Source organism: Chiloscyllium plagiosum, unplaced genomic scaffold, assembly GCF_037043375.1.
Source record: "Chiloscyllium plagiosum isolate Xiang-an unplaced genomic scaffold, Cpla_swu_hap1 HiC_scaffold_3, whole genome shotgun sequence".
Taxonomy (NCBI): Eukaryota; Metazoa; Chordata; class Chondrichthyes; order Orectolobiformes; family Hemiscylliidae; genus Chiloscyllium; species Chiloscyllium plagiosum.
In genome coordinates, this window is record NW_028270141.1 from 39,136,526 (window position 1) to 39,162,003 (window position 25,478).

A 25,478-nucleotide genomic window follows, 5' to 3' on the forward strand; every position below is an offset into this window, starting at 1 on the left:
ATGATTGAATGGCAGAGCAGGTTTGATGGGCTGAATGGCCTAACTTCTGCTCCTTTATCTTATGGACTTAAATCCGAATCTTATATTGGTGTTTTCATAGACAGATGAACAAATTCTGATTTAACCTAAATATCAACAAATCAGACATTGTTTCTGCATTAAAAGCAGAATAAATACATTTAAACGATTGAAAGGATGGCTGATGCTGCATGTGATTTATGCACCTCACTCCATTGAGTGATTGATCATTATTGTTAGAAATCTGCTAATAAGATCATAAGATATCAGAGCATAATTAAGCCATTCAGCCCATTAACTGTGCTCGACCATTCGATCATGGCCATTATATTTCTTAACCCCATTCTGCTGCTTTTTCCCTGTAACCCTTGATCCTTTTACTGTCAAACAACTATCTCGGTCTTAGATACACTCAATGACTGCCTCCAAAGACTTCTGCAGCAGTGAGTTTCACAGATTCATCATGCTCTGGCTGAAGAAATTCCTTCTCATCTCAGTTCTAAAAGTTCTTTCACTATGAGGCAGTGCCCTCCGGGTCCTTATCTCTCCTACTAGTGGAAACATCTTCTCAATGTCAACTTTATCTTGGCCTTTAAGCTTTCTGCAGGTTTCAATGAGATCTCTCTTACCCTTCTAAACTGGATGGAGTGCAGACCTAGAGGCCACAAGTGCCCATATGGCAAGTCCTTTATCCCAGGATCATTCTTCTAAACCTCCTCTGGAACCCCTCCAATGTCAGCACATTCTTCTTTAGATACGGGCCTCAAAATCTCTCATAATATTCGAAATACGGTCTCACCAGAATGTTATACAACCTCATCAGTACATGTCTGCTCTTGAAATAAATGCTAACATTGCATTTGCTTTCCTAACTGCAAACTGAACATTAAGAGAATCCTGAACTTGGACTTCCAAGTCCCTTTCTGCTAGAGATTTCCAAAGCCTTTCCCAATTTAGAAAATAACCTTCACTTCTGTTCTTCCTAGCAAAGTGCATGATCTCACTTTCCTACATTGCATTCCATTTGCGACTTCTTTGCCCACTCTCCAAACCTGGTCAAGTACTTCTGCAGCCTCCCTGCTTCCTCAACACTACCTGTCCCTCCACCAATCTTTGTAACGTCTGCAAACTTCACAACTATGCCCTCAGTTCCTTTATCCAGGTTGTTAATGTATAACATGAACAATGAATAAAGATAAAAGAAAATAAGATGGACCGCTCACTTGGGTAACTCATGCTCATGTTCAAACTGGAGAGAAGGCAATTTCAAAAATTATTTTTCAGAGATTTCTTCATATTAAAAGGAGACACTGAAAGATTAATTTATTTTTCAGCAGAAGATTGAAAACACAGGGTCAATAGTTTCAAATAGTTCACTTACGATGGTGCAATATCCAAATGATTAATATTGAAACCAGATGTGCTGAAACCACCCAAGGCAGAAGATATTGAGAGAAATAGCACGGCCATTGTATAGTTACACCCCACATATCCTGTAGCAACTAGGAAAATTGCAGGTCCGACCATACCTAAACAAAACAAAAAAGATTGTTATTGTAATTATACCTACTTGCTGAAAAATGTGTTGCTGGAAAAGCGCAGGTCAGGCAGCATCCAAGGAGCAGGAGAATTGATGTTTCGGGCATAAGCCTTCCTGAAGAAGGGTTTATGCCCGAAATGTCGATTCTCCTGCTCCTTGGATGCTGCCTGACCTGCTGCGCTTTTCCAGCAACACATTTTTCAGCTCTGATCTCCAGTATCTGCAGTCCTCACTTTCTCCTAGTTGATTATACCTACTTGCCAAAACCCCTTACATGAAGGTCTTGATTTAGTTATATAGTGGATAATCTTATTGGATCGAAAAGGAAGCTGGTGTTAGCTGAATTGGTTCAGTCATTCCATTTGATTGAAGGCTGACAGCTCATGATGAAATTTCCCATTGTGATGAAAGCTGCTGGATAGCATTACCTTGGTTAGGCATAGATTCTGTGCTCTCCAACCCAATTGGATTTAAATATCTCAATTAAATCAGCGGTTCTCAAACCGACCCCCAGGAACCTATGGAAACTTTCCAGGAGTTCTTCAAAATATTAAAATCTTTGCCTAATAGGGTTAACATTAGGGGTTAAGGACCATCCATAATACCATGACTAAGAGTTGGTGAATGGGTGCTGTTTCTAGATGTTGGTTGCAGAGTGCAACTGCAACGTATACAGCGTTAAGTGGGTAGGTTCCTTCATAGGAGGACATCGATAGAGGATTGAAACAGAAACAGAAATTGCTGGAGAAACTTAGCAGGTCTGGCAACATCCGCAGAGAAAGCAGCGTCAACATTTCGGGTCCAGGGACCCCCGACAGTGTCACAGATGTACAGCACGTAAACACACTCTTCGATCCAACTCATCCATACCAACCAGATATCCTAAACTAATCTAGTCCCATTTGCCAGCACTTGGCACATATCCCTCTAAACCCTTCCTATTCATATACCCATCCACAAGTCTATTAAATGTTTTTAATTCTAACAGCCTCCACCACTTTCTCTGGCAGCTCATTCGATACATGCACCATTCTGCATGAAAATGTTGCCCCTTAGGTCCCTTTTAAATCTTTCCCTTCTCACCCTAAACCAGTGTCCTCTAGTTCGAGACTCCCCCACCTCAGGGAAAAGACCTTGTCTACTTACCTTACTCATGCGCCTCATGATCTGATAAACCTCTAAAGATTACCGCTTAGCTCTGGTGCTCCAGGGAAAACAGCCTCAACCTATTCAACTTCTCCCTATTGCTCCAACCCTGGCAACATCCTCGTAAATCTTTTCTGAACCCTTTCAAGTCTCAACATCTTTCCTATAGAAGGGAGACCAGAATTGTATACAACACCGGTAGACCTGCTATCCAAAACTAGAGGGTTCCCAGGAAACCTTTTGTAAGCCAGAAATGGCATAAAAGCGAAGATGCACAATTTATTTGGCAAAAAGTACACAGTTTTTCTTAAAAGCAAAACTCTTCAGATTCGCAAAAACTAATGTAGGGCTTTTCTAAAATCAAAATTGCGTAAAGCGAATGTTTGAAAAGTGTGGGTTACCTGTATTCCAAGTGGCCAACCAACATCCTGTACAGCTGCAACATGACCTCCCAACTCAATGCACTGACCAATAAAGGAAAGTATACTAAGCACCTTCTACACTATGCTATCTACCTGCGACTCCACTTTCAAGGAACTATGAACCTGCACACTTTTTTAGCTACACTTCCCAGGACCTTACCATTAAATGTAACAGTCCTGCCCTGATTTGCCTTTCCAAAATGCAGCGCTTCACAATTATCTAAATAAAACTCCATCTGCCACTCCTTGGCACATTGGCCCATCTGATCAAGATCCCTGTGTACTGAGGTAACCTTCTTTGCTGTCCACCACACCTTCAATTTTGGTATCATCTGTAAATGTACTAACCACACATCCTACGTTCACATCCAAATAGTTATATCAATGACAAAAACCAATGGCCCAGCACCAATCCTTGTGGCATACTACTGGTCACAGGCTTCCAGTCTGAACAGCAACCCTCCACCACTACCTTCGGTCTTCACTCTTCGTCCCAGTTCTGTATCAAATCGGCTAGTTCTCCCTGTGATCAACCTTGCTAACCAGTCTACCATGAGAAGCCTTGTTAACTGCCTTAAGTCCATATAAATCACGGCCATCGCTCTGCCCTCATCAATCCTCTTCATCACTTCTTCCAAAAACTCAATCAAGTTTGAGAAACATTATTTCCCACACACAAAGCCATGTTGATTATCCCCAATCAGTCCTTGCCTGTCCGAATAAGTGTAAATCTTGTCCCTCAGGATTCCCTCCACAACTTATCCAATGTCAGGCTCACCAGTTTAAAGTTACCTGGCTTTTCCTTACCACCTTTCTTAAATAATGGCACCAGGTTAGCCAACCTCGAGTCTTTCAGCACCTCACCTGTGACTATCAATGATTCAAAAATCTCAACAAAAAACCCAGCAATCACTTCATCTTCCAGGTGAATCAACAATTTACTGCAATTGACTCCAAATTCACTGCTCACAATGTGGTCCTTGCTACACTGGGTAGATGAACCACAAACTGGGTGACTACTTTGCAGAACACCTACAATCTGTCCACAAAAATGACCCCAAGCTTCGAGTTCTCTGCCATTTTAACAGATTGCTGGTGTTCCCTGGCCCACATTTCTGTCTTGGACTCACTGCAGTGCTCAGTGAGGCTCGGTGTAAGCTGGAAGAACATCTAATTTTCCACTTGGGGACCTTGCAAGCTTCAAGACTTAATATGCAGTAATTTTAGGGCCCGAATACCTCACTCCATAGCCTTTACCCCAGTCCCATACCATGGCCCTGTCACCACATGGGCTACCTTCATCATAGCCAACCCATTCTCACTCCCTAATAGTCCCTATTATCAGCTTTTCTTTCTCTCCAGCTCACCATTATTCATCTCTTTGTCAGACCAATTATTGTTCTCTCCTTGTAGGCTCCATCTATCGTCTACTCTTTTACTCCCACCTGTTACTCCTCCTTTAGTATATATACTTTTTGAGCAAATAGTTTTGAAGGTCACTGGACCCAAAATGTAAACTCTGCTTGCTATCCACAGATGCTGCCAGATCTGTTTGTTTCTCCAGCAATTTCTGTTTTGTTTCAGATTTCCAGCATCCACAGTTATTTATCTTTTTGTTTATATTTAGAGGAGTGTGGAGAATGGCACCAAGACCTCTAAGCAGACCTGCAATTAGCTGGTAGCAGACACCAAGTGAGTTTAAATTTGTTTGAGAGGATATCTTTTAAAAAAATTAAATACCACATAGTTAAACACTGGGAAAGGATGCCAAAGTACAAGTTTAAACAGAAAGCCATTTTTTCTTAATTTAGTGATTTTCAATCCATTCAAATAAGAGGCTTCTGAACAAAGACTGTTTGAGAATCATTGAATCAGAATATCCCACAGCCTTCTAAATTTAAAAGCAATACAAGCTAAAATTATATAAATCATCCTACAGTTACACAGAAGCAAAGAAAAGAGGAGTAGGCCATTCAATCCTTCAAGCCTACACCTCCATTCAATATGGTCATGGCTAAACGTTATAAGTATACACTTTCATCCAAATCCCCTTTGATGTCTTTGGCCTCAAGAACTAAATGTAACTCCTTGAAAACATTCAGTATTTGGCCTCAACTGCTTTTGGTGGCAGAGAATTCCACAAGATCATCACACTGGGTGACAAAATTTCTCATCTCAATCCTAAATGGCTTATCCTATATGCTTAGACTGTGATTCCTGGCTCTGGATTCTCTGGTCATTGGGAACATACTTCCTGCATTAATTCTGTTAAAGTTTTATAGCTATTAGATTCCCTCCATTCTTGTGAACTCCAGTGAATATAATCCTAACCAATCAGCCTCTCTTCAGTCCTACCATCCCAGGTATCAGTCTAGTAAACCTATGTTGCACTCCCTCCATAGCAAGAACATCCATCCTCACATAAGGTGATCAAACCCCCACACAATACTCCAAATGTGATCTCACCAAGACCCTGTATAATTACAGCAAGATATCCCTGCGCCTGGGCTCTAATCCTCTTGCTATGAAGGCCAATATACCATTTGTCTTCTGCACCGCCTGTTGCACCTGCATGCATACTTTCTGCGACTTATGTACAAGGAAATTCAGCTTTAGTTTACCTTCCTTTTTCCCAATTTATCATCTGCCTCTTTTGCTTGCTATCAAAGTAGATAACCTCACATATATCCACATTATACTTCATTTGCCATGCATTTGCCCAACTTGCCACTCAAGTCCAAACTTAACTCTTTAAAAACTTGTATCTTACACATGTATTTGCAACAATGTGATATCAATCATGGATGTAGGTATGTCACCATACTAGGTAATATCAGTGAGCCTCCGGATGAAGCACTGGTGCTATGGCCCACTTTTATTGGTGTTTAGGTTTTCTTGGGTTGAATGACATCATTTCCTGTGGTGACGTAATTTCCCGTTCTTTTTCTCAGGGGGTGGTAAATGGGATCGAAGTCAATGTTTGTTGATTGAGTTCCGGTTGGAATGCCAAGCTTGTTGGAATTCTCGCATGTGTCCCTCTTTGGCTTGTCCTAGGATGGATGTGTTGCCCTAATCAAAGTGGTCTCCTTTCTCATCTGTATGTAAAGATTCTAGTGAGAGAGTGGGTCATGTCTTTTTGCGGCTAGTTGATGTTCATGTATCCTGGTGGCTAGTTTTTGGTATCAATCATGCAAATTGTTCTACTGGATCAAAAAGAGACAGTGAATGGGTCATCCCTGCCCATTCTCAACATCTGTTGATCCAAACCTTCCCAACTTCACCAAATTGCTGCAAACTAATTTATGTTTTTAATTTACAAGTTTTCCTAGATAGTTTAGTCCACAGATTTATGATTGCTGGTAAAGTTTCAGCTGAGTTCTTTTCCAGTTCCTAGTCAATTCTGGTCAAAAAGCAACCAAATGGGACCTGACCAGTGTCATATAGAGAAACAATATTTACTTTTTTTCATCAATACTCTTAAAAAACGCTTGCTAATGCCAAATTCTTTTACTTATAAAGAAAACCACAGCCGAACAATGCTTAACCAATTTTACTCACAATAAACCCGTGATCTCTGCTGAATTACTGCTTGTAATTATTTGCTTCTTCACTTCCTTGCTCAAGCTACACACTGAAATCCAACTCCAACCAATGACCAATCATCTCAAAGATCCAAAATGTGGTCTTTGTTATGCATATACACTATCTTCTATTTATGTAATTTCCTATTTTAAATCAATTACCTAACCAATAACATCCTTTGCTTCGTTTTACCAACTAACTGTCAATGTGGAATCTATCTACATACCCATCCATATAGCTATTGCATTTCTACTGACACTGTATATCTCAACTTTACCTCCAAATCCCATAAAGCTTTGGTGAAGTCCCCAATACCATTACATTCTAAACCAATACGTTTACACTATCATGGATTTCTACATCAGAATTTAAAAGTATATTTCTCAAAAGTGTTTTCAGCCACAACAAATTAAAATTTAAAACATCTTACCTATAATGGTAAACATTTTACGCACAGCAGATGTAGTAAAATTGTGATTTTTTATCAGGCAATCAGCAATGAACCCAGTAGTAATCATCACCATCCAACAGAAGAAATACGGTAGGGCAGATAAAATGCCATTCTACATAAACAAAGTAATTAGCTATATTGCAGTACAAACTTCTGCACAAATTAAAGCATGAGCACAAGAATATAACAATAAATAATGTTTATCCATTGACCATTGAAAATTTACCCACTAATGGACTTCACCCCTAACAATCTTTGAAGGGAAACTATTTCTGAGAAGCAAAAGTCTGGAATTGTAACTCAAATTACACTACTCAACACAGACTGAGATGAAGGGGCTATATAAATTGTTTATGTAGCAAAATGTCTCAAGGCACTTCAAGATTGTTAATTAAATTTGTCACCATGCCATAGAAGGAACTATGGGGACAGATGACTAAAAACTTGGTCAAAGTAGTAGATTTTAAGGACTGCCTGAAAGGTGGAGCAAGCTGGAGAGTTTCAGAGAAGGAATTTAAGAGTTTAGAGCCCAATCAGCTAAAAACACAATTGTCAATGATCAAGGCAACTAAGACGACAGATGTGCAAATATTGGTGGATCTCAAAGACTTTAGGTATAGAGAAAGTAAAGAGGTGGCGAAGGGTGGAGGCGCCATGGAAAATTTTGAAAGAAAGAGGAGTATTTTAAAAATCAGGCAATTGTCAGGCTGGAAGACAACATAGGTCAGCTAGTACCAGAGAGTGACGCATGAATAGGATTTGATGATAATATGAGCAGAATTTTGGATAAACACAAGTTTACGTAGAGATGTTGTTCCATGAAGAATTATTTGGATAGGTGTATGATCTAATTTTCAAGCATCAACTGCCTTTTGCTCAGTAAGAGAGTGTGGGCAGCAAGCTGGCATAGTGGTTAGCACTGTTGCCTCACAGCGCCAGAGATCCGGGTTCAACTCCTGCCTCAGGCGACTGCCTGTGTGGAGTTTGCACATTCTCCCAGTGTCTGCGTGGGTTTCCTCCGGGTCCTCCAGTTTCCTCCCACAATCCAAAAATGTGCGTAGTGTTAGGTGAAGGGGTAAATGGGTCTGGGTGGGTTGCGCTTCAGTGGGTCAGTGTGGAATTGTTGGGCTGAAGGGCCTGTTTCCACACTGTAAGCTATCTAATCTAATCAAAGAGCTTGCTGATTTAGCACGTGCATCTTTCAGTTCCATGATCATTTAAAAAGCTTTGTTACATTTCCAATATGAGGCTAGTCCCGTTTAGGATCAAAGTCATTAAGCTTATTTCCTTTAATTGCCCAGCCAATTTAATTTTGAAATCACTGATCAAGTCTCACTCATGGACAGAGTTCCAGATCACTGCCATTCAACTATCTTACAAAGTTCTTCCTCTCATTCTCTGTATCTCTACCCCAAAGCTTCTCCTTTGTCCTTACACCACCAACTAATATAAATAGCTTTTCTTCATCAACTTCACCTAAGCCTGTCATAAACTCATATACTGCTATCAGATCCCCCAATCTCTGTTGCTCAAGAACAAACCATTATCCCTAGAATCATTCTGGTAGATCTCCTATACATCCTTCCAAAAGTCTCTCAACTAGACATGACCTTCTAGTTGTGTTCTAACCAGTACTTTATTCAAGGTCCACCAAAGCCTCCCTGACTTTGAACTCAATTCTATTAATGAAGCCCAAAACCCACATGCTTTGCTAACCATTCTCTCAATATACTCCATCACCTTCATAAATAATTGAATTTGAAACACCTTAGATCTCTATATTCTACAGAATTATGCCATAAAACTGCCTCTCCCTAACCTTTCTGCCAAAGTTCATCACCTCACACCTCCATTTTTACAATTTGTACCCATTCTGCCTAACAATGCCACCTTGTAATTAATGGGTATTCTCACTGTTTACCACAACTCCAAGTTCAGCATAATCAGCAAATTTTGCAATTTTATTGTATTCCAATATTCAAGTTGTTCACATCGTATCTGTCATTAGAAAAGGACTTAAAAAGATAACAAAAAATACTAACAACTGCAGATGCTGGAAATCAGACTAAACCAGAAATTGCTGGAAAAATTCAGATCTGGCAGCATCTGTATAGAGAAAACAGAGTTAACATCTCAGATCCAATGACCCTTCTGCTGAGTTATTTTCAGCAATTTTTGGTTTTGTTTCTTAGAAGTAATTGCGCTTTCCAAACTTGAAATGCTTTTAATAAAAGGATATTCTTTACCATTGATATTAATTACTCACAGGATATTAAAATATCATGGATAGGCACAGAATTCACAAGGAGACTAATGTCATGTAACACTTTTTATCTAGAGGACTAGAACACAAGGGGTAGAAGTTAAACTAGTTATACAAAGCCCTGGTTGTGCCACAGCTAGAGTACTTAGTAATTTTGGGCACCATACCTTAAAAATATACTAGCCTTGGAGAAAGGGCACTATAAACTTAATCAAAATGATATCTAGACTTTAAGTCTGAGTGTGATTTTCTTTTTCCTCACTAGTTATATGTATTAAGGGGTATGGAACAGGGATGGGTATAAGTCTTAGATTAACTTGGCAGAACAGGTCCTGGGTCTTAGTACCTACTCACATTGTGTTTTTTTTGTAAACTGAATACCCTAAGAAATCACTTAATTTTTAAAATGTAAAATTATTCTGTATCTACAGTGACATCTTAAATGTGGCAGAATCAAAAATTTCAAAATCATAATATAACCAAATGAAAGCTCAAAGCAGGAAAATTATGATACGGACAACCAACGATAGGTAAAGGCATTCAAACAGCGCCGGGTTAGTGGTGAACTGAATTAGTGTGTCTATGGTATGATTATAGATGTTTAGATGATGGATTAAAAACAAATTAGTCTTGGATACAACAAATGCCACATGATTAGGAATGTTTTAGTATGGGCTCTTTGTTGTTCCAGCCTATTCTTCTGTTTATAAATCTTTAAGTTCTTTTTTGAAAAATATGTTTATGGCTTGTGTACATGGACACACAGAGGTCTCTCTGCTCATCTGCACTTTTCAAAATCTTGCGATTTGTGGTATATTGTTATCCCATATGTTATCCTACTCTGAAAGTGCAGTACGTCACATCTCTGCATTTAAGTCCATTTATCAGCTTCTGCACATTTCACCACCCTAAAATTTCCTGACATTTAGCCAAGTTTTAGACAAGATGATTTCAAATTACAGCTACACCCTGCACTAAATCTAAGTTAATTTAAAAAAAAATCTGAGTCAAGAAATTGCCATTCACATGGCAACATGCAAGTTAGATCCGAGACTGAAATCTGACTTAATAGATATTTCGTGTGGTTTCTATTTAACACGTGGTCTTTCACTGAAATAAAACTAAAATTAATGAAATAACAATTAAGCAATTAAACAGAAGTTTATTATGCAAAAGCACACAAAGAAATAAACCTGAACTATTTACATAGAACACAAATGGAAAAATTTTGAAATTCAGTAAGAAGTGGAATCCCAATCATCTCAACACTTTACAGTACTCAAAATCGAGAGGGATTTCTGCTCTACCACGTCTATAGGACTAACTGTTTCTTTCAATTCCAAGTCTTGACGGTTTGGTAGCCACTTCCTTAAACTGTATCACAACTGAGCTTAGACTCTCTCAACTTCAAATAATTCCTTCACTTCAGAATTCTAATGAGTTCCAGTCCAGAATTTTCAAACTAAAATCCTTCCATTGAGGTAAGTTATTTCCTGGCAATTCTATTCTATGTCCTTTCTTCAGGAGAATCTGTTTCTTGGATCCAAGTTCCACCTGGACCACTGCAAACTAAAATACACAAGTTTTCCAAGCTATGGGTCCAGCCTCACCCCAACACCTACATGTACACAGGCAAGCACAAAAGAATTCCTATCCTTCCAAACAGAAAGGAAGTTCATGCTTCTCAATGTTTACTATGTCCAATTGAAAAACACACCCAATACAAACAAATCCGTATCACTACAGGACTTTTTCTTCTTTATCTGAGTTTTTAAAAAAGATCTCAGCTCCAGAAATTAAAACTTCTCACATATAGACCAGATGTCACTTGTTCACAAGGAGGAATTTCTTCACTCAGTAGTGAATCTGTGGAATTCTTTATTACAGAGAGCTGTAGAGGCTGTGTCATTAAGTGTATTTGAGGCTGAGGTAGACAAAGTTCTAATCAGTAAAGGAATCAAGGTTTGTGGGGAAAGAGCAAAAAAGTTGAGGATGATCAGATCTGCCATGATCTCATTCAGTGGCAAAGCAAACTTGATCGGCTGAATAGCATACTTCTGCTCTTATACAAGTCAATTTGCAGAAGTAATTGATGACACTGAACTAAGAATAGTATCTGGTGCAAATCCTGAAACTCTATGAGGGGGAACAGCCCCCAAATTATAAGCTTCTAATATTTGCCAGCCGGTGTTGGAATGATCCAAGGTAAATAAATAATGAGCATTATTACTGGCATTGAAGAGTGGTCATGATCATATTTTTAGCAATAGCATGATTAAAAATAATTTTCATGAAGCCACAATCTGCAACATATTCTAATATTTTACAAAGCAACTTAAAAAGACTGGGATAGACTATTTAGTTCCAATTTGATGGTTTCTTTCAAAGTTATCGTAAAAAAAAGACTAAGTTCTCAATAAGCGAAAATAACAACCTTGTCAGACTTACCTCTTTAATGTCAAATTGTAGAATTTCTTCCATGTATGTTGGCAGTAGGGTTAATAATGTGTAAAAAGTCCAGTTGTAGCAAAAATGAGGAACGATTATAGCCCAAAGTGGCAAAGATTGCCATAGAGATCTCCAGGGTACATTATTATTTAAAGAATGCTACAGAAATGAAACAAAACAAAATGCAGACGTTATTAAAGGAGAAAGCAACCCAAATGCTAATGCTAGCAGAAAATGCTACAAATAAATCAAACTGAATGTTATTTTTGTCTATGTCCTTATGTTTTATCAAATAAGTTTTACTGTTAAGTTTAAACAATGTTGATTATTTTAAACCTTGTTTTGTATTTTTACATATCATTTTAAAACTACTCTTAAAGAACAATTAAAATTTAATTAAGTTTCCCCACTTCATGATAAGCACAAAAGCCTCATTTCAATCTTAGAAAGATTGTTCAACTACCTGTTCAAAACAAAGTACACTTTGGCTTGTCTACTTTACTCTTCAGGATCAATAGCGAACAAATTATTTCCAAATGAAGGAACTTACTATATTGAGGAAGCAAGCTTATTTGGAAATGTAATTTGAAAAGCCTGAAAAATTATGCAGATGTGTCCTGACAAAGAGTCAATCAAGTTCATTTCAGTCAAATATTCCCAATAATCACCATGGTGGTGGAAGGAATTGTCCACAGTGCTAACAAGCACTCACTCAACAATAATCAGCTCACTTATTTCAACTTTAGGTTTTGCAGGTACTACTCAGCTTCAGACTCCATGATAAACAAAATAGCTGAATTCCATAACCACTACCCTGGTCATCAGGCCTGACACAAAGACAGACAATTGTGATTGTTGAAGTTTAATGACCTCAGTCCCTGTAATTCAATGCAGGGTTTCACAGGGCAGCATCTATGTCTGAACAATTTTCAGCTGCTTTACCTTACCTCCAGCATTAGATCAGAAGTGGGATTATTAAAGAATTTGATAGGGCACGTACATAAACATGAGTGAGAAGGGGAGTCAAACCAGAATAATATTAAAATAAAAGCTAGGATGTTTACAGAGGTATTTTCTGACCATGGTAGTGAAAATGTCCCTTCCAGAGTCTGTGAATGTTGAGTCAATTGAAGTTTAAGATGGAAAATAGTAGGCTTTTGTTTGGTACTAGTTCAATCAATTACCTTTGACTGTCGTCATCTTACCTGGCCACAAAGTGAATTCATTATATACACTCTCTCAGCCCTGGATATAGTTTTGTGGGTTTCCGGTGTGTCACTAATCATCACAAACCATATCAGGCACCAGGCCACTCCAAATGCACCTGATTTTTTTAAAAAAACAAGCTATTAAAAGGCAAAATGCAGAGATTTATACAGCAGAATAAGTTATATCTTAAAATTCTCACAAATTGGTATGCATAATTGTGAAAACTATTTCTACATACAATAATTGATAATGGCCTGGTTTATGCAATGCAGTAAAATTAAAATCATCAGTTGTCCATGATTTCTTCAGTAATTAGCAGAATTGCAGATTAATGCTGAAACTAAAATTTGCGGTAAATGATGGCAGTCTTCCCTACAAGTGTCCTGCTGAGGCATCCCCACACTGCAACTAAAGATTTTTGTAAAATGCTGAGAATAGTTCACTCAAAACAGTTTAAGGATCATTCACGTGGAGTTCAAAGTTACAGTCAGTTGGACAGTGCAACAGAGAAAGAAGCAGGATTGATGCAGAAAAGTGGTGTGGTTAAGCTGTGTTCCTCAGAAGGCTGTGTCAGTGGGACTCAGGAAGAGGTTGGATAGCTTTGTGCAGTTACGACTCAGGGGAAGCCTAGGAGCCAGGGCTCTCAAACTTTCTGGAAGCTGTGAGGGGCTCAGAAGAAGTCTCTAATTCTTTAGTGTAACTGTCTATGGGAATTGAAAAGCCCACAAGCAATACTGTTGGTACAGTTGAGCAAGACGAAAAACAATGGGTAGTACAGGTTCAGTGAAGCTAGCAGTCTGTGGAAGGCTGGAGTTGTAGCTAAGTAATGGATTACAGTTTCCAGAATTCACAGCAGTCTAGACCTAGAAAAGGAAAGTGAGCTACCAGATGAGCACTGAAGTGATCTGAAACAGTGGCATTTGAAGGAATTACAAAGCTACATCTTCTAAAGAAAGGAATTGGAATTCCTTGTACCGTCATTAATGTTGGTCTGTATACAGTATATGCATTGGGTGATGCCATTTGTCTTAACCGCATTCACTTTTGAAATGCTGAGAGAGATGTTCTACCATAGTTTGTCTCTTACCCACATCAGCCTCAACAAACAAAAAGTTTGTTTAATCAAAACAGTGGAATATTGTGGCTTGATTCTTTTAATAAGTCCCTGGAATCTAATACTTACTTTAAAAAAAAACTGATCCCAAAACAAAACCAAATTTGGCAGTCTTCCGGTAAGATGTTGACAGGGTAGGGCTGCTGTGGCCAGGGGCTCGTCCAGTCCATCCACTTTTCTTTTCTTTCCTGCTTTTTTCCCCTTGAGCCTGTGCTGCTGGGCCCACTCGAGCCACTGCACAGGCTCGAGTGGGCCCAGCAGCATGGACTTGTGGCAGTGGTAGGTTTGGATTATCAGGGCTTCTACTTCATCAAGATGGTCCCAGCGCCAACTCATGGCTGCTGCTGCAGAGGCAAATTTGGTTTCCTGACTATGTCTACATCCAGTGTAGATCCATGGAGGCAGTGGATTTGGACCCAGTACGAGACCTGGCGTTATCAGCAGCATTAGTGACGTGGGCCCAAAGTGGACTCATAGCAGCAACAGAGTTGAGATTAGTCCAGTCTGGTACCCACCACAAGTGGTGTTTGCACTGGCAAGGACCAGCAAGAAGTAAATGGCGAGGGTGTTAGTGGAGGAAAGATGGCACCTAAGAGTGAAAACTTTCATTCCAGCAGCAATGGCTCAGCAAAGGGGACTCAAACCTGGCCACCAGGCCCATGATGGAACACTTAAGAAGGTCAGTAAAGTTGGACACTTTCTTTATTCATTTTCCTGCCTTTATATTTGATGTTTTAGTTTATTTTTGTTTTAAGATGGCATTAGAGAGTGGTGATAGTATACAACACTTTTCATTGTACTTTGTGACATGTGACAATAAATAAATCAAAACAAATCAATAATACATCCACCAAATGGATTTAGTTCTATGTTTACATAGCTTGACACAATGAGACACCCATGGAAAAACCATTGGTCCCTACTGTATGGGGCCACCTCAACAGGCAGCTCTGGATATGTTCAGGATGAAATTTAATGACAAACAACCTTGTAGCTAATTTAATTTTAATTTGCTGGTAGATATCCAAAGCTATGAATAGGTAAGCCTCCACAATTATCAAAATGATATTACAAGCATTTGCATCCAAAAACAATGGTTACATATGAGAATTTGTCATAAAGTATGGCATTGCTTCTCAATGTCCTGTATGCAATTAACAGCATTTTAATCAGACTAAAGGTCTGAAACCAGCTGCAGAATTATATGCACCAATAATGAACTTTCTACACGTGGCCTTTCTCCTATGATAAAGATTACTCATCATTTTAATTACCTTTACTACAAACAAAGCACTTGTATCCATATTCTCAAAAAAAAGCATAGCCACATAATTACAGGTGTCAAGGTGTGTCACGAGAGAATTTAAATTTTCACCAAGGATTATTAGAACTCTTGTTAGGACAAGAATAATAATTTCATTTCACATTGTACAGCAGCATACAGACCAGCAATGTCCTGAGTGTAACCCCCAAAGATGGCTGCTTCTGACAAGGGCTGCAAAGGGATACTACCAGTGTCAATGGGGGATAAAACTGAGTGGGTTCTCCTGGACAACGTACAATGAGATCAGCAAAAATGGCAACTGAGGTTAAATATTTACAAACACAGTGGCCTTTTTACTGATAATTGCACCAGCTTCCTTCTCCCAAGATTATTAAGAAATGAACAGGGAAAATAAAATATTCCTTCCTACTTCACACATGCATATTCCTAACTAAACAGGAAATATCAGTAGACATTTGAGATAAGAGTGTAGAAGGAAAGCAAGACAAATAAAATATCGGAGAATACTTTGCATGTTAGACAGTTTATAGTCATCAATTAGAAAATCTTACCAAATATGTAGAATACATATGACCAATCTAAGTAATAGCAAATCATTCCAGACAATGGGAGGGAAACGACTGTTCCAAATTGAGCACCTAGAAAGTAATAAGATTCCAGACTTAGAAACCACCCCACTACTTGATAAGTATTTTGGGTACTAAATGGATACCCATATCCAAATTAGTATTCAGTTTCAATAGTCATTTAAAACAGCCCATCAAATGCGAGTGGACATCTACCCCACAAATCTCACTGTAATTTTACATAAATTGGACACAATATTTCCCTACAAATCAACAAGTTTATTGTAATGGCACTAGAAAAGTTCAAAACTTTCTTGTATATTCCAAGAACAAATACTGACATAAAGAGGTTAAAACCAGATGCAGATCATTACATTTTCATTTAGAAACACATGCAACATGTGAAACATAACTGAACATTGTAGATCAGATAATGAATGCAACTTGATCCAAGAACGGACTGGGCAGAAAACAAGAGAGGAACCTCTGAAGAATAGTGTTTCACAATCAGGATCCCTTTTAATACACAAACCATTGCAAAAAACAAATGTCAATGATTTTGTTTTGAGATTTGTTTTGTTTAAACACCAAATGTTTATATTATCAGGATATTGATTTAAAAAAAGGTGAATAAATCAATGAGTGGGTTGAATATGAAACTGACAATGACACTTTTATTAAAAAATATTATAACTAATGTTGAATCCACTCACTCAGCACCACCTTTGGTAGGTTCTATACAATGGGCAGCACAATGGCTCAGCGGTTAGCACCATGGACCCAGGTTCAATTCCACCCTCAGGCAATTGCATGCGGAATTTGCACGTTTTCCACGTCTGTGTGGGTTTCCTCCAGGAGCTCCTGTTTCCTCCCACAGTCCAAATATGTGCAGGCGAGGTGGACTGGCCATGCTAAATTGCCCATTGTGTCCAGTGATGTGCAGGCTGAATGGATTAGCCATGGGAAGTGCAAGGTTACAGGGGTGGCATGCTCAGTGGCAGTGTGAACTCAATGGGCCAAACGGCCTGCTTAGACATCAGAGATTCTATGAATGAACTCACCTGCATATGATAAACTGAGGAGTGTACTCCGTTCAAGAGGGGGTGCCCATTTAGCCCACATTGCATGCATGGCAGGGAAGGTCACACCCTATTACATAATCAGAATAGACACAAGAAAAAGTTTAATCTTAAAAGCTAGTGACAGCCAAATTGGAGGGAAACTCCATTTCTTTAAACTCTACTCACTTGTCAACAATTTTATTCACATCCCCAGCCAGTCAGGCTGAACTAGGCCCATTCAAAACCTTGTCATTCTGTTAGACCAAACTGTGTTCGTAACCCCATATTGACCCATCACCAAAGCAGCCTTCTTCTGCTTTGGTAGTATTGCTCACTGCTACAACCCACCTGTTGCTGAAATATTCAGTGATGTCTTTCTTATCACCAGACTCAACAATTACAAATGTTAGCGATGTAGGAGTCCAGAGAATTCAGTTTTGCTCAGATTCAGCTTCTCCCACCCAACCATTCATGGCAGTATCTTCATGTATTGAATTCCCGAGCCATTTTCACCTTAAATCTCTCTGCTTCTCTCGTTTAAGATCAACCTGTTTGAAGAAGCTTTATTGTTTTTCTGTATCTTTGGCTTGATTTTCTTTTTTTTAAAATGGTGTTGGAGAATATTACAATGTTTGCTGTTCTTACTATGTATGTAGTTATAATTAAAACGGCGAGTAACCTAAAACATTAACTGTTGTTTCTGTGTCTCCACAGATGCTGTCAGATGTGAGAATTTCCAACACTTTCAGTTATTTTAGAAAGCAAAGATTTTTTCTAAACATTGCATATTTACACTTATCAAATGCTATTTTTCAATACTATATATCAGTAAACATTAAAATCATAAAACTTTATGACAATAATATTTCTAATGACAAAGGTTTACACTTTCCAAAGCATTCTGATTAGGGAATTTTTTTCTGTAGTTATAGGTGTTCAAAGTTCTATCATTAGATAAATTCTATATTAGGGGAAGCCCATTTGTCATTTCTTCATATGAAAGCTTAACTAAATAAGTACAAAAAATATTAACTTGAAAATCCAATATTTGCACAGAACCAGGAGGCCTTCAACCTAAAATGTTAACTCTTCTTCTCAACCCACAGACGTTGCCTGACCTCCTCAGTTCTTTCAGTACTTGTTCGTATTTCAGACTTCCAGCATCTACACTATTTTGTTTTTGGACATGGCGAGTACTAAATCAAGGCTGTCCAAGGATATATTCAAATAATTTCCATCATTCAAAAGGATACACTTTGTAATATGCTGCAGCTTGGAACTTTCTTTCCTCATCCTCAACTTTTATGTCAATATGACCTTATCAACAGTCATACGTAATTTGGACAACAATGATTAATTATTGACAGCAGATAAACGAGTAGAAATTCAGTAAACTAGTTACAACTAAATAACTACAGAAAATTCAAAACCATTCATCACAATTTAAAAACCATGATGTTTTAAAATAAAAACTCAAATTGTGCCAATTTCACGGTCTTCCTTCCCAGTGAAGATGTATACTTCCTGGAATCATGTAATCCAAATAGTCAAAAACAGTTAGTCACTATTGATTTATAACCACACCTGAATGTTTGAATTAAGTAAAATGCTTAAACGTTTGGAAAGGAAAACTTACACCATACCTCTCCCAGACCTTCAAGAACCCTCAATATAATTACACAGTAAGCACTCAATGCTGCTGCTGGAGGGGTCAGGAGGGTCAAAACTGAAGTGCCCAGTATGCCAAAGCCAAGTAACAGCTTCCCTCCAAATCGACCTGCCAGATATCCACCTGGTATCTGAGTAACGATGTAACCAAAGAAGAAAGAGCTAAGGATCCATCCCTGTATGTCTGAATTCCATTTATATACCTTGCCCTGTTAGAAACAGAAAAATTTCCAGTAAAAATACTACCTCTCAAAATTGACCTTATTTCAAAATTAAGAAAAACATCCTTAGGCCAGTTGTGTTATAAGTGCATAATGTGTAAAACATTTAAACTTCTATAAATCAATAACACATGAAAAGGTCCAACATCTAGTTAACATACACATCATTTGGAAGAAATATTTCAACTATCCAATTTCCATTGAACGTGCAAATTTCTGTCCAGACTTAGGATATGGTTAACACTGGCAAGACGACACATTCGTTACCAATTGAAGTTGCACTGAGAAGGTAGGTGGCCCTTCTTGAACCTTATGCTAACGTTGCCATCATATGGTTAGCTAAGGTATTCCAGTGATAATGAAAGAAAAACATTAATGTTCTTTTTTCATGATACTCAGTGTCAGAGACATACAGCATAGAAACAGACCCTTCGGTCCATGCTGACCAGATATCCAACCCAATCTAGTCCCACCTGCCAGCACCCGGCCCATATCCCTCCAAACCCTTCCTATTCATACACCCATCCAATTGCCTCTTAAATGTTGCAATTGTACCAGCCTCCACCACTTCCTCTGGCAGCTCATTCCATATATGTACCACCCTCTGCGTGAAAAAGTTGCCCTTCAAGTCTCTTTTATATCTTTCCCCTCTCACCCTAAACCTATGCCCTCTAGTTCTGGACTCCCCGACCCCAGGGAAACGACTTTGCCTATTTACCATATCCAAACCCCTCAATTTTGAAAACCTCTATCAGGTCACCCCTCAGCCTCCGACACTCTAGGGAAAACAGCCCCAGCCTGTTCAGCCTCTCCCTATAGCTCAAATCCTCCAACCCGGGCAACATCCTTGTAAATCTTTTCGAACCCTTTCAAGCTTCACAACATCTTTCACAACTCAATACTCTGACCAATAAAGGAAAGCATACCAAACGCCTTCTTCACTATCCTGTCTACCTGCGACTCCACTTTCAAAGAGCTATGAACCTCCACTCCAAGGTCTTTGTTCAGCAACATTCCCGAGGACCTTACCATTAAGTGTATAAGTCCTGCTAAGATTTGCTTTCCCAAATGCAGCACCTCGCATTTATCTGAATTAAACTCCATCTGCCACTTCTCAGCCCATTGGTCCATCTGGTCAAGATCCTGTTGTAATCTGAGGCAACCCTGTTCGCTGTCCACTACACCTCCAATTTTGGTGTCATCTGCAAACTTACTAACTGTACCTCTTATGCTCGCATCCAAATCATTTATGTAAATGACAAAAGTTAGAGGACCCAGCACCGATCCTTGTGGCACTCCACTTGTCACAGGCCTCCAGTCTGAAAAACAACCCTCCACCACCATCCTCTGTCTTCTACCTTTGGGATACTGTGCAACTTAAGAGAAAAACTCAATGTTCCTATAACATTGCTAGTTTTTTCTCTTCTTGTTCAGACAGGCCAGATGGCAGGGAGCACAAAGAAGAATGAAGAAAGCCAAATTTGATTACCTGTTAGCACAGGATTGAAAAATTCTGATTGAATTGAAACCTGTACTGCAAAAACTCTGAATCATAGAGTGATAATAACCGGGCAATGTCACTTGACTGGGGCAAAATTATGTTAACTTTAAAGTGGGTTATTTGGAATGCTTAAGTCTGGTATGTGATCAATGGAAAAAGTTTTAAATTTTTAAAATAGCCTCAAGTTGCTTGATTAATTTTATACTTACAAAAATTATCTTAAAAAAACTTTGAAGTAAAATTCAATAATAAACCTGTGACGGAGTACAACAATCCATTATGATGGAGAATTTCCTGATTCATATTGCTATGCCTTTGGATTTCTCCTTTTCAGGGTGTTATTCTAACTTGTGTGACATAGATACCCTTAATGAAATGTACATACTATTCAAATTAATATTAAAGTACATTCAATTTTCAAATCAAATTACAGCTTGCAAAGCACAGAATCGCTAGCGCAGGAGGAAGCCTTCACATCTACATCTGTTCTCAGCACTTTAAATGAATGCCATTCTCATGATTTTTTTCAAAACCTCTGCACGTTGCTTCCATTTTGAAAATTTGATTATTTTGTAAACTTATTAGATTTTTTCTTAGCTTTCTCCACTCCAAGAAAAACAGTTGCAATTTCTTCAATCTTGTCTCATCCCTCGAACCATTCTCCAATGCACTAATTCCTTCCCAAGTGTGCCATCATGTGGTTAACTACGGTATTACAGAGTATTGATCCAATGATAAATGAAGGAAAAAAACATTAATATTCTTTTTTCAAGAAACTGTGCAACTTAATAGAAGAACTTAGTCTTCCTTAACACTGCTGGCTTCTCTCTTCTTGGTGGGAAACCTGTTCCTTTTATTCCACGACCTATAACTTTCCTGACAAGTCTGTTGTGTTGCACTGTATCGTGTCTTTTGCAAGTTATGTACACTATATAAATTGGCTTGCCTCATCAACCCTCTATATTGCCTTTATGAAAAGCTCCAGCACATTAGTTAGACTCAATTTTCCCTCAACAAATCCATGTGGAATTTTCTGAATCAATTCACATTTTTCCACGCGATTATTAAATTTTATCCCAAATAATAGTTTCTAGAAGTTTCCCTACCACTGAAGTTAAACTGACTAGCCATCCAGCCTGGATCTATAAATCTTACCACCTACTCCAAATATGAAATTAAATTTCAACAAGACACTCCCAGAAGTATACCAGTCCCAAAACTAGTTTGACTGCCAATGGAATGGAGGTAGGGATGGGGGAAGCTGAGTTCATGTCTGAGGGAGGCAGAGCACTTCTTTAAAGTGGGTATCCTTTGAAGAGATTTCACAGTGGTGTAGATTTATTTAGAGTCAAAAAAAAAACTGCAGATGCTGAATTCCAAAGTAGAAAAGCATGAAGCTGGAAGAACACAGCAAGCCAAACAGCATAGGGAGATGGAGAAGTCGACTTTTTGGGTATAACCCTTCTTCAGGAATGGTGGTGGGGGTAGGGGGAGCCAAGTTCGCATCTGAGGGAGGCAGATAATTTCTTCAAAGTGGTCAAAACTAAACATTTATGTTTATTGAGTGACTGACTAATGGTGTCGGCACCTCTTCTCCCTAAATTCTTGAACTCCCTTCTCTGCTGACTCTCCATCTCTGAAGGTTGAATTGCATTTTTTTTTTAAAACTCTTTTACAGAATGTGGTTGTCAAGCCCAGCATTTATCACTTATTCCAAACTGCCCTCATGGTGTTACTGGTGACAACGGAATCCTTACTCGGCCATTTCAAACAGCAACTAATCCACAGCAGTCATTGGACTGTCATGTCCAAATGTTAAGTGAAAATAAGGAACACACCTTCTCCTTTCATTAGGTAGTTTAATTTTGAAATGTTTGTTAACATACTAAGCTGAAGAGGAGATGCTATTTTAGGTTCCACACTGCTGTTTCAGTTTTTTTTTGTTACTAGAACAATGAACACACTACCTGCTCTATATCTCTTCTTTGAGATGCAAAGTTCTTGAGGGCTGGTCACAGAACTTTGACCTTGATCTGCAAAATCAACTTTCAGCAAAAGAAAGCAATATAATGTGCGAATAGTTAATTAGCCTGTTAGCCAAAAAAGGTAGCTGAAAATGTGTTGCTGGAAAAGTACAGGTCAGGCAGCATCCAAGGAACAGGAGAATTCCTGATTCCTGAAGAAGGGCTCATGCCCGAAACGTCGATTCTCCTGTTCCTTGGATGCTGCCGGACCTGCTGTGCTTTTCCAGCAACACATTTTCAGCTCTGATCTCCAGTCCTCACTTTTTCCAGCCAAAAAAGGAAGGCAAATTATCTGAATGATGCAAGATTAACAATGTGGGAGGTGCACAAGATCTGGGTGTCATTGTACACTAGATGCTGAAAGGAAACATGTATATGCAGCTGGTGGCGAAAGCGGCAGATAGTGTGTTAGCCTTTATAGCGAGAGGATTTGAGTACAGGAGCAGGGATATCTTGCACTTGTTCAGGACTTTGGTGAAACCCCATCTGGAGCAGAGTGCAGTTTTGGACTCCTTACCTGCTCTGACTTTAGGCATGGAACATAGGTTTACTAGACTGATTCCTGGGATGACTGACATAGGAAGAGAGTCTGGATCAGTGGTGCTGGCAAAATCAAAATCCGAGGACAGGCAAAATCAAAATCCTCGGATGCTGCCTGAATTGCTGTGCTCTTCCAGCACCACTGATCCAGAATCTGGTTTCCAGCATCTGCAGTCATTGTTTTTACCTCATAGGAAGAGAGTCACAGAGTCATAGAGATGTACAGCATAGAAACAGACACTTCGGTCCAACTCATCCATGCCGACCAGATATCCCAACCCAATCTCGTCCCAACTGCCAGCACCTGGCCCATATCCCTCCAAACCCTTCCTATTCATACATCCATCCAAATGCCTCTTAAATGTTGCAATTGTACCAGCCTCCACCACTTCCTCTGGCAACTCATTCCATACAACCTCTGTGAAAAGGTTGCCCCTTAGGTCTCTTTTATACCTTTCCCCTCTCACCCTAAACTTATGCCCTCTAGTTCTGGATTCCCCGACCCCAGGGAAAAGACTTTGTCTCTTTACCCTATCCACACCCTTCATGATTTTTTAAACCGTTATAAGGTCACCCCTCAGCCTCCACCATTCCGGGGAAAACACCCCCATCCTATTCAACCTCTCCCTATAGCTCAAATCTCCAACCCTGGCAACATCCTTGTAAATCTTATTTGAACCCTTTCAAGTTTCACAACATCTTTCCTATAGGAAGAAGACTAGAATTGTACGCAATGTTCCAACAGTGGCCTAACCAATGTCCTGTACAGCCGCAATATGACCTCCCAACTCCTGTACTCAATACTCTGACCAATGAAGGAAAGCATACCAAATGCCTTCTTCACTATTCTATCCACCTGCGACTCCACTTTCAAGGAGCTATGAACCTGCACTCCAAGGTCACTTTGTTCAGCAACACTCCAGAGGACCTTTCCATTAAGTATATAAGCCTCGCTAAAACTTGCTTTCCCAAAATGCAGCATCTCACATTTATCTGAATTAAATTCCATCTGCCACTTCTCAACCCACTGGCCCATCTGATCAAGAACCCGTTGTAATCTGAGGTAACCTTCTTCACTGTCCGCGAAACCTCCAATTTTGATGTCATCTGCAAACTCACTAACTATACCTCTTATCCTCACATCCAAAGCATTTATATAAGTGATGAAAAGTAGTGGACCCAGTACCAATCCTTGTGGCACTCCACTGGTCACAGGCCTCCAGTCTGAAAAACAACCCTCCACCACCACCCTCTGTCTTCTACCTTTGAGCCAGTTCTGTATCCAAATGGCTAGTTCTCCCTGTATTTCATGAGATCTAACCTTACTCACCAGTCTCCCATGGGGAGACTTGTTGAACACCTTTCTGAAGTCCATATAGATCACATCTACTGCTCTGCCCTCTTTATTACTTCTTCAAAAAACACAATCAAGTTTATGAGACATGATTTCCCATGCATAAAGCCATATTGACTATCCCTAATCAGTCCTTGCCTTTCCAAATCCTGTCCCTCAGGATTCCCTCCAACAACTTGCCCACCAACGTCAGGCTCACCACTCTATAGTTCGGTGGCTTGTCTTTACCATCTTTCTTAAATAGTGGCACCTCGTTAGCCAACCTGCAGTCTTCCGGCACCTCACCCGTGACTATCGAGGATACAAATATCTCAGTAAGAAGTCCAGCAATCACTTCCCTCGCTTCCCACAGAGTTCTCAGGTAAGCCGGATAAGGTCCTGGGGATTTATCCACCTTTATGCGTTTCAAGACATCCAGCACTTTCTCCTCTATTATTTGGAGATTTTTCAAGATGTCACCATCTATTTCCCGACATTCTATATCTTGCTTCTCCTTTTCCACAGTAAATACTGATGAAAAATACTTGTTTAGTATCCCCCTCATCTCCTGTGCTCCACACAATCAGCCTTGCTGATCTTTGACGTACCCTATTCTCTCCCTAGTTACCATTTTGTCCTTAAATGTATTTGTAAAAACCCTTTGGATTCTCCTTAACCCTATTTGCCAAAGCTATCTCTTTTCCACTTTTTGCCCTCCTGATTTCCCTCTTCAGTATACTCCTACTGCCTTTATACTCTAAGGATTCACTCGATCTATCTTGTCGATACCGGATATATGCTTCCTTCTTTTTCAATTTCTTTAGTCATCCAGAATTCCCTATACCTACCAGCCTTTCCTTTCACCCTAAACAGGAATATACTTTCTCTGGACTCTCGTTATCTCAGTTCTGAAGGCTTCCCATTTTCCAGCCTGCGAACATTTGTGCCCAATCAGCTTTTGAAAGTTCTTTACTAATACCGACAAAATTGTCCTTCCTCCAATTTAGAACTTCAACTTTTAGATTTGGTCTATCCTTTTCCATCACTATTTTAAAACTAATAGAATTATGCTCTCTGGCCCCAAAG

The 25,478-nt window shown here is 39.2% G+C and overlaps 1 protein-coding gene across 2 annotated transcripts in view; it reads right to left on the minus strand.

Moving 5' to 3' along the window:
* Positions 1-25,478, minus strand: part of slc17a5 (solute carrier family 17 member 5) — a 37,538-nt gene that overhangs the window by 6,299 nt on the left and 5,761 nt on the right. The window contains exons 3-9 of one of the 2 annotated variants that reach the window (XM_043680479.2): positions 18,749-18,982; positions 17,106-17,193; positions 16,030-16,116; positions 13,076-13,194; positions 11,871-12,029; positions 7,139-7,271; positions 1,400-1,547 (exon numbers count right to left, since the gene is read on the minus strand). In XM_043680479.2, coding sequence (XP_043536414.1) covers positions 1,400-1,547; positions 7,139-7,271; positions 11,871-12,029; positions 13,076-13,194; positions 16,030-16,116; positions 17,106-17,193; positions 18,749-18,982 — 968 coding nt within the window. The remainder of the gene's footprint in view (positions 1-1,399; positions 1,548-7,138; positions 7,272-11,870; positions 12,030-13,075; positions 13,195-16,029; positions 16,117-17,105; positions 17,194-18,748; positions 18,983-25,478) is intronic. The other variant, XM_043680488.2, reaches the window with a different exon arrangement.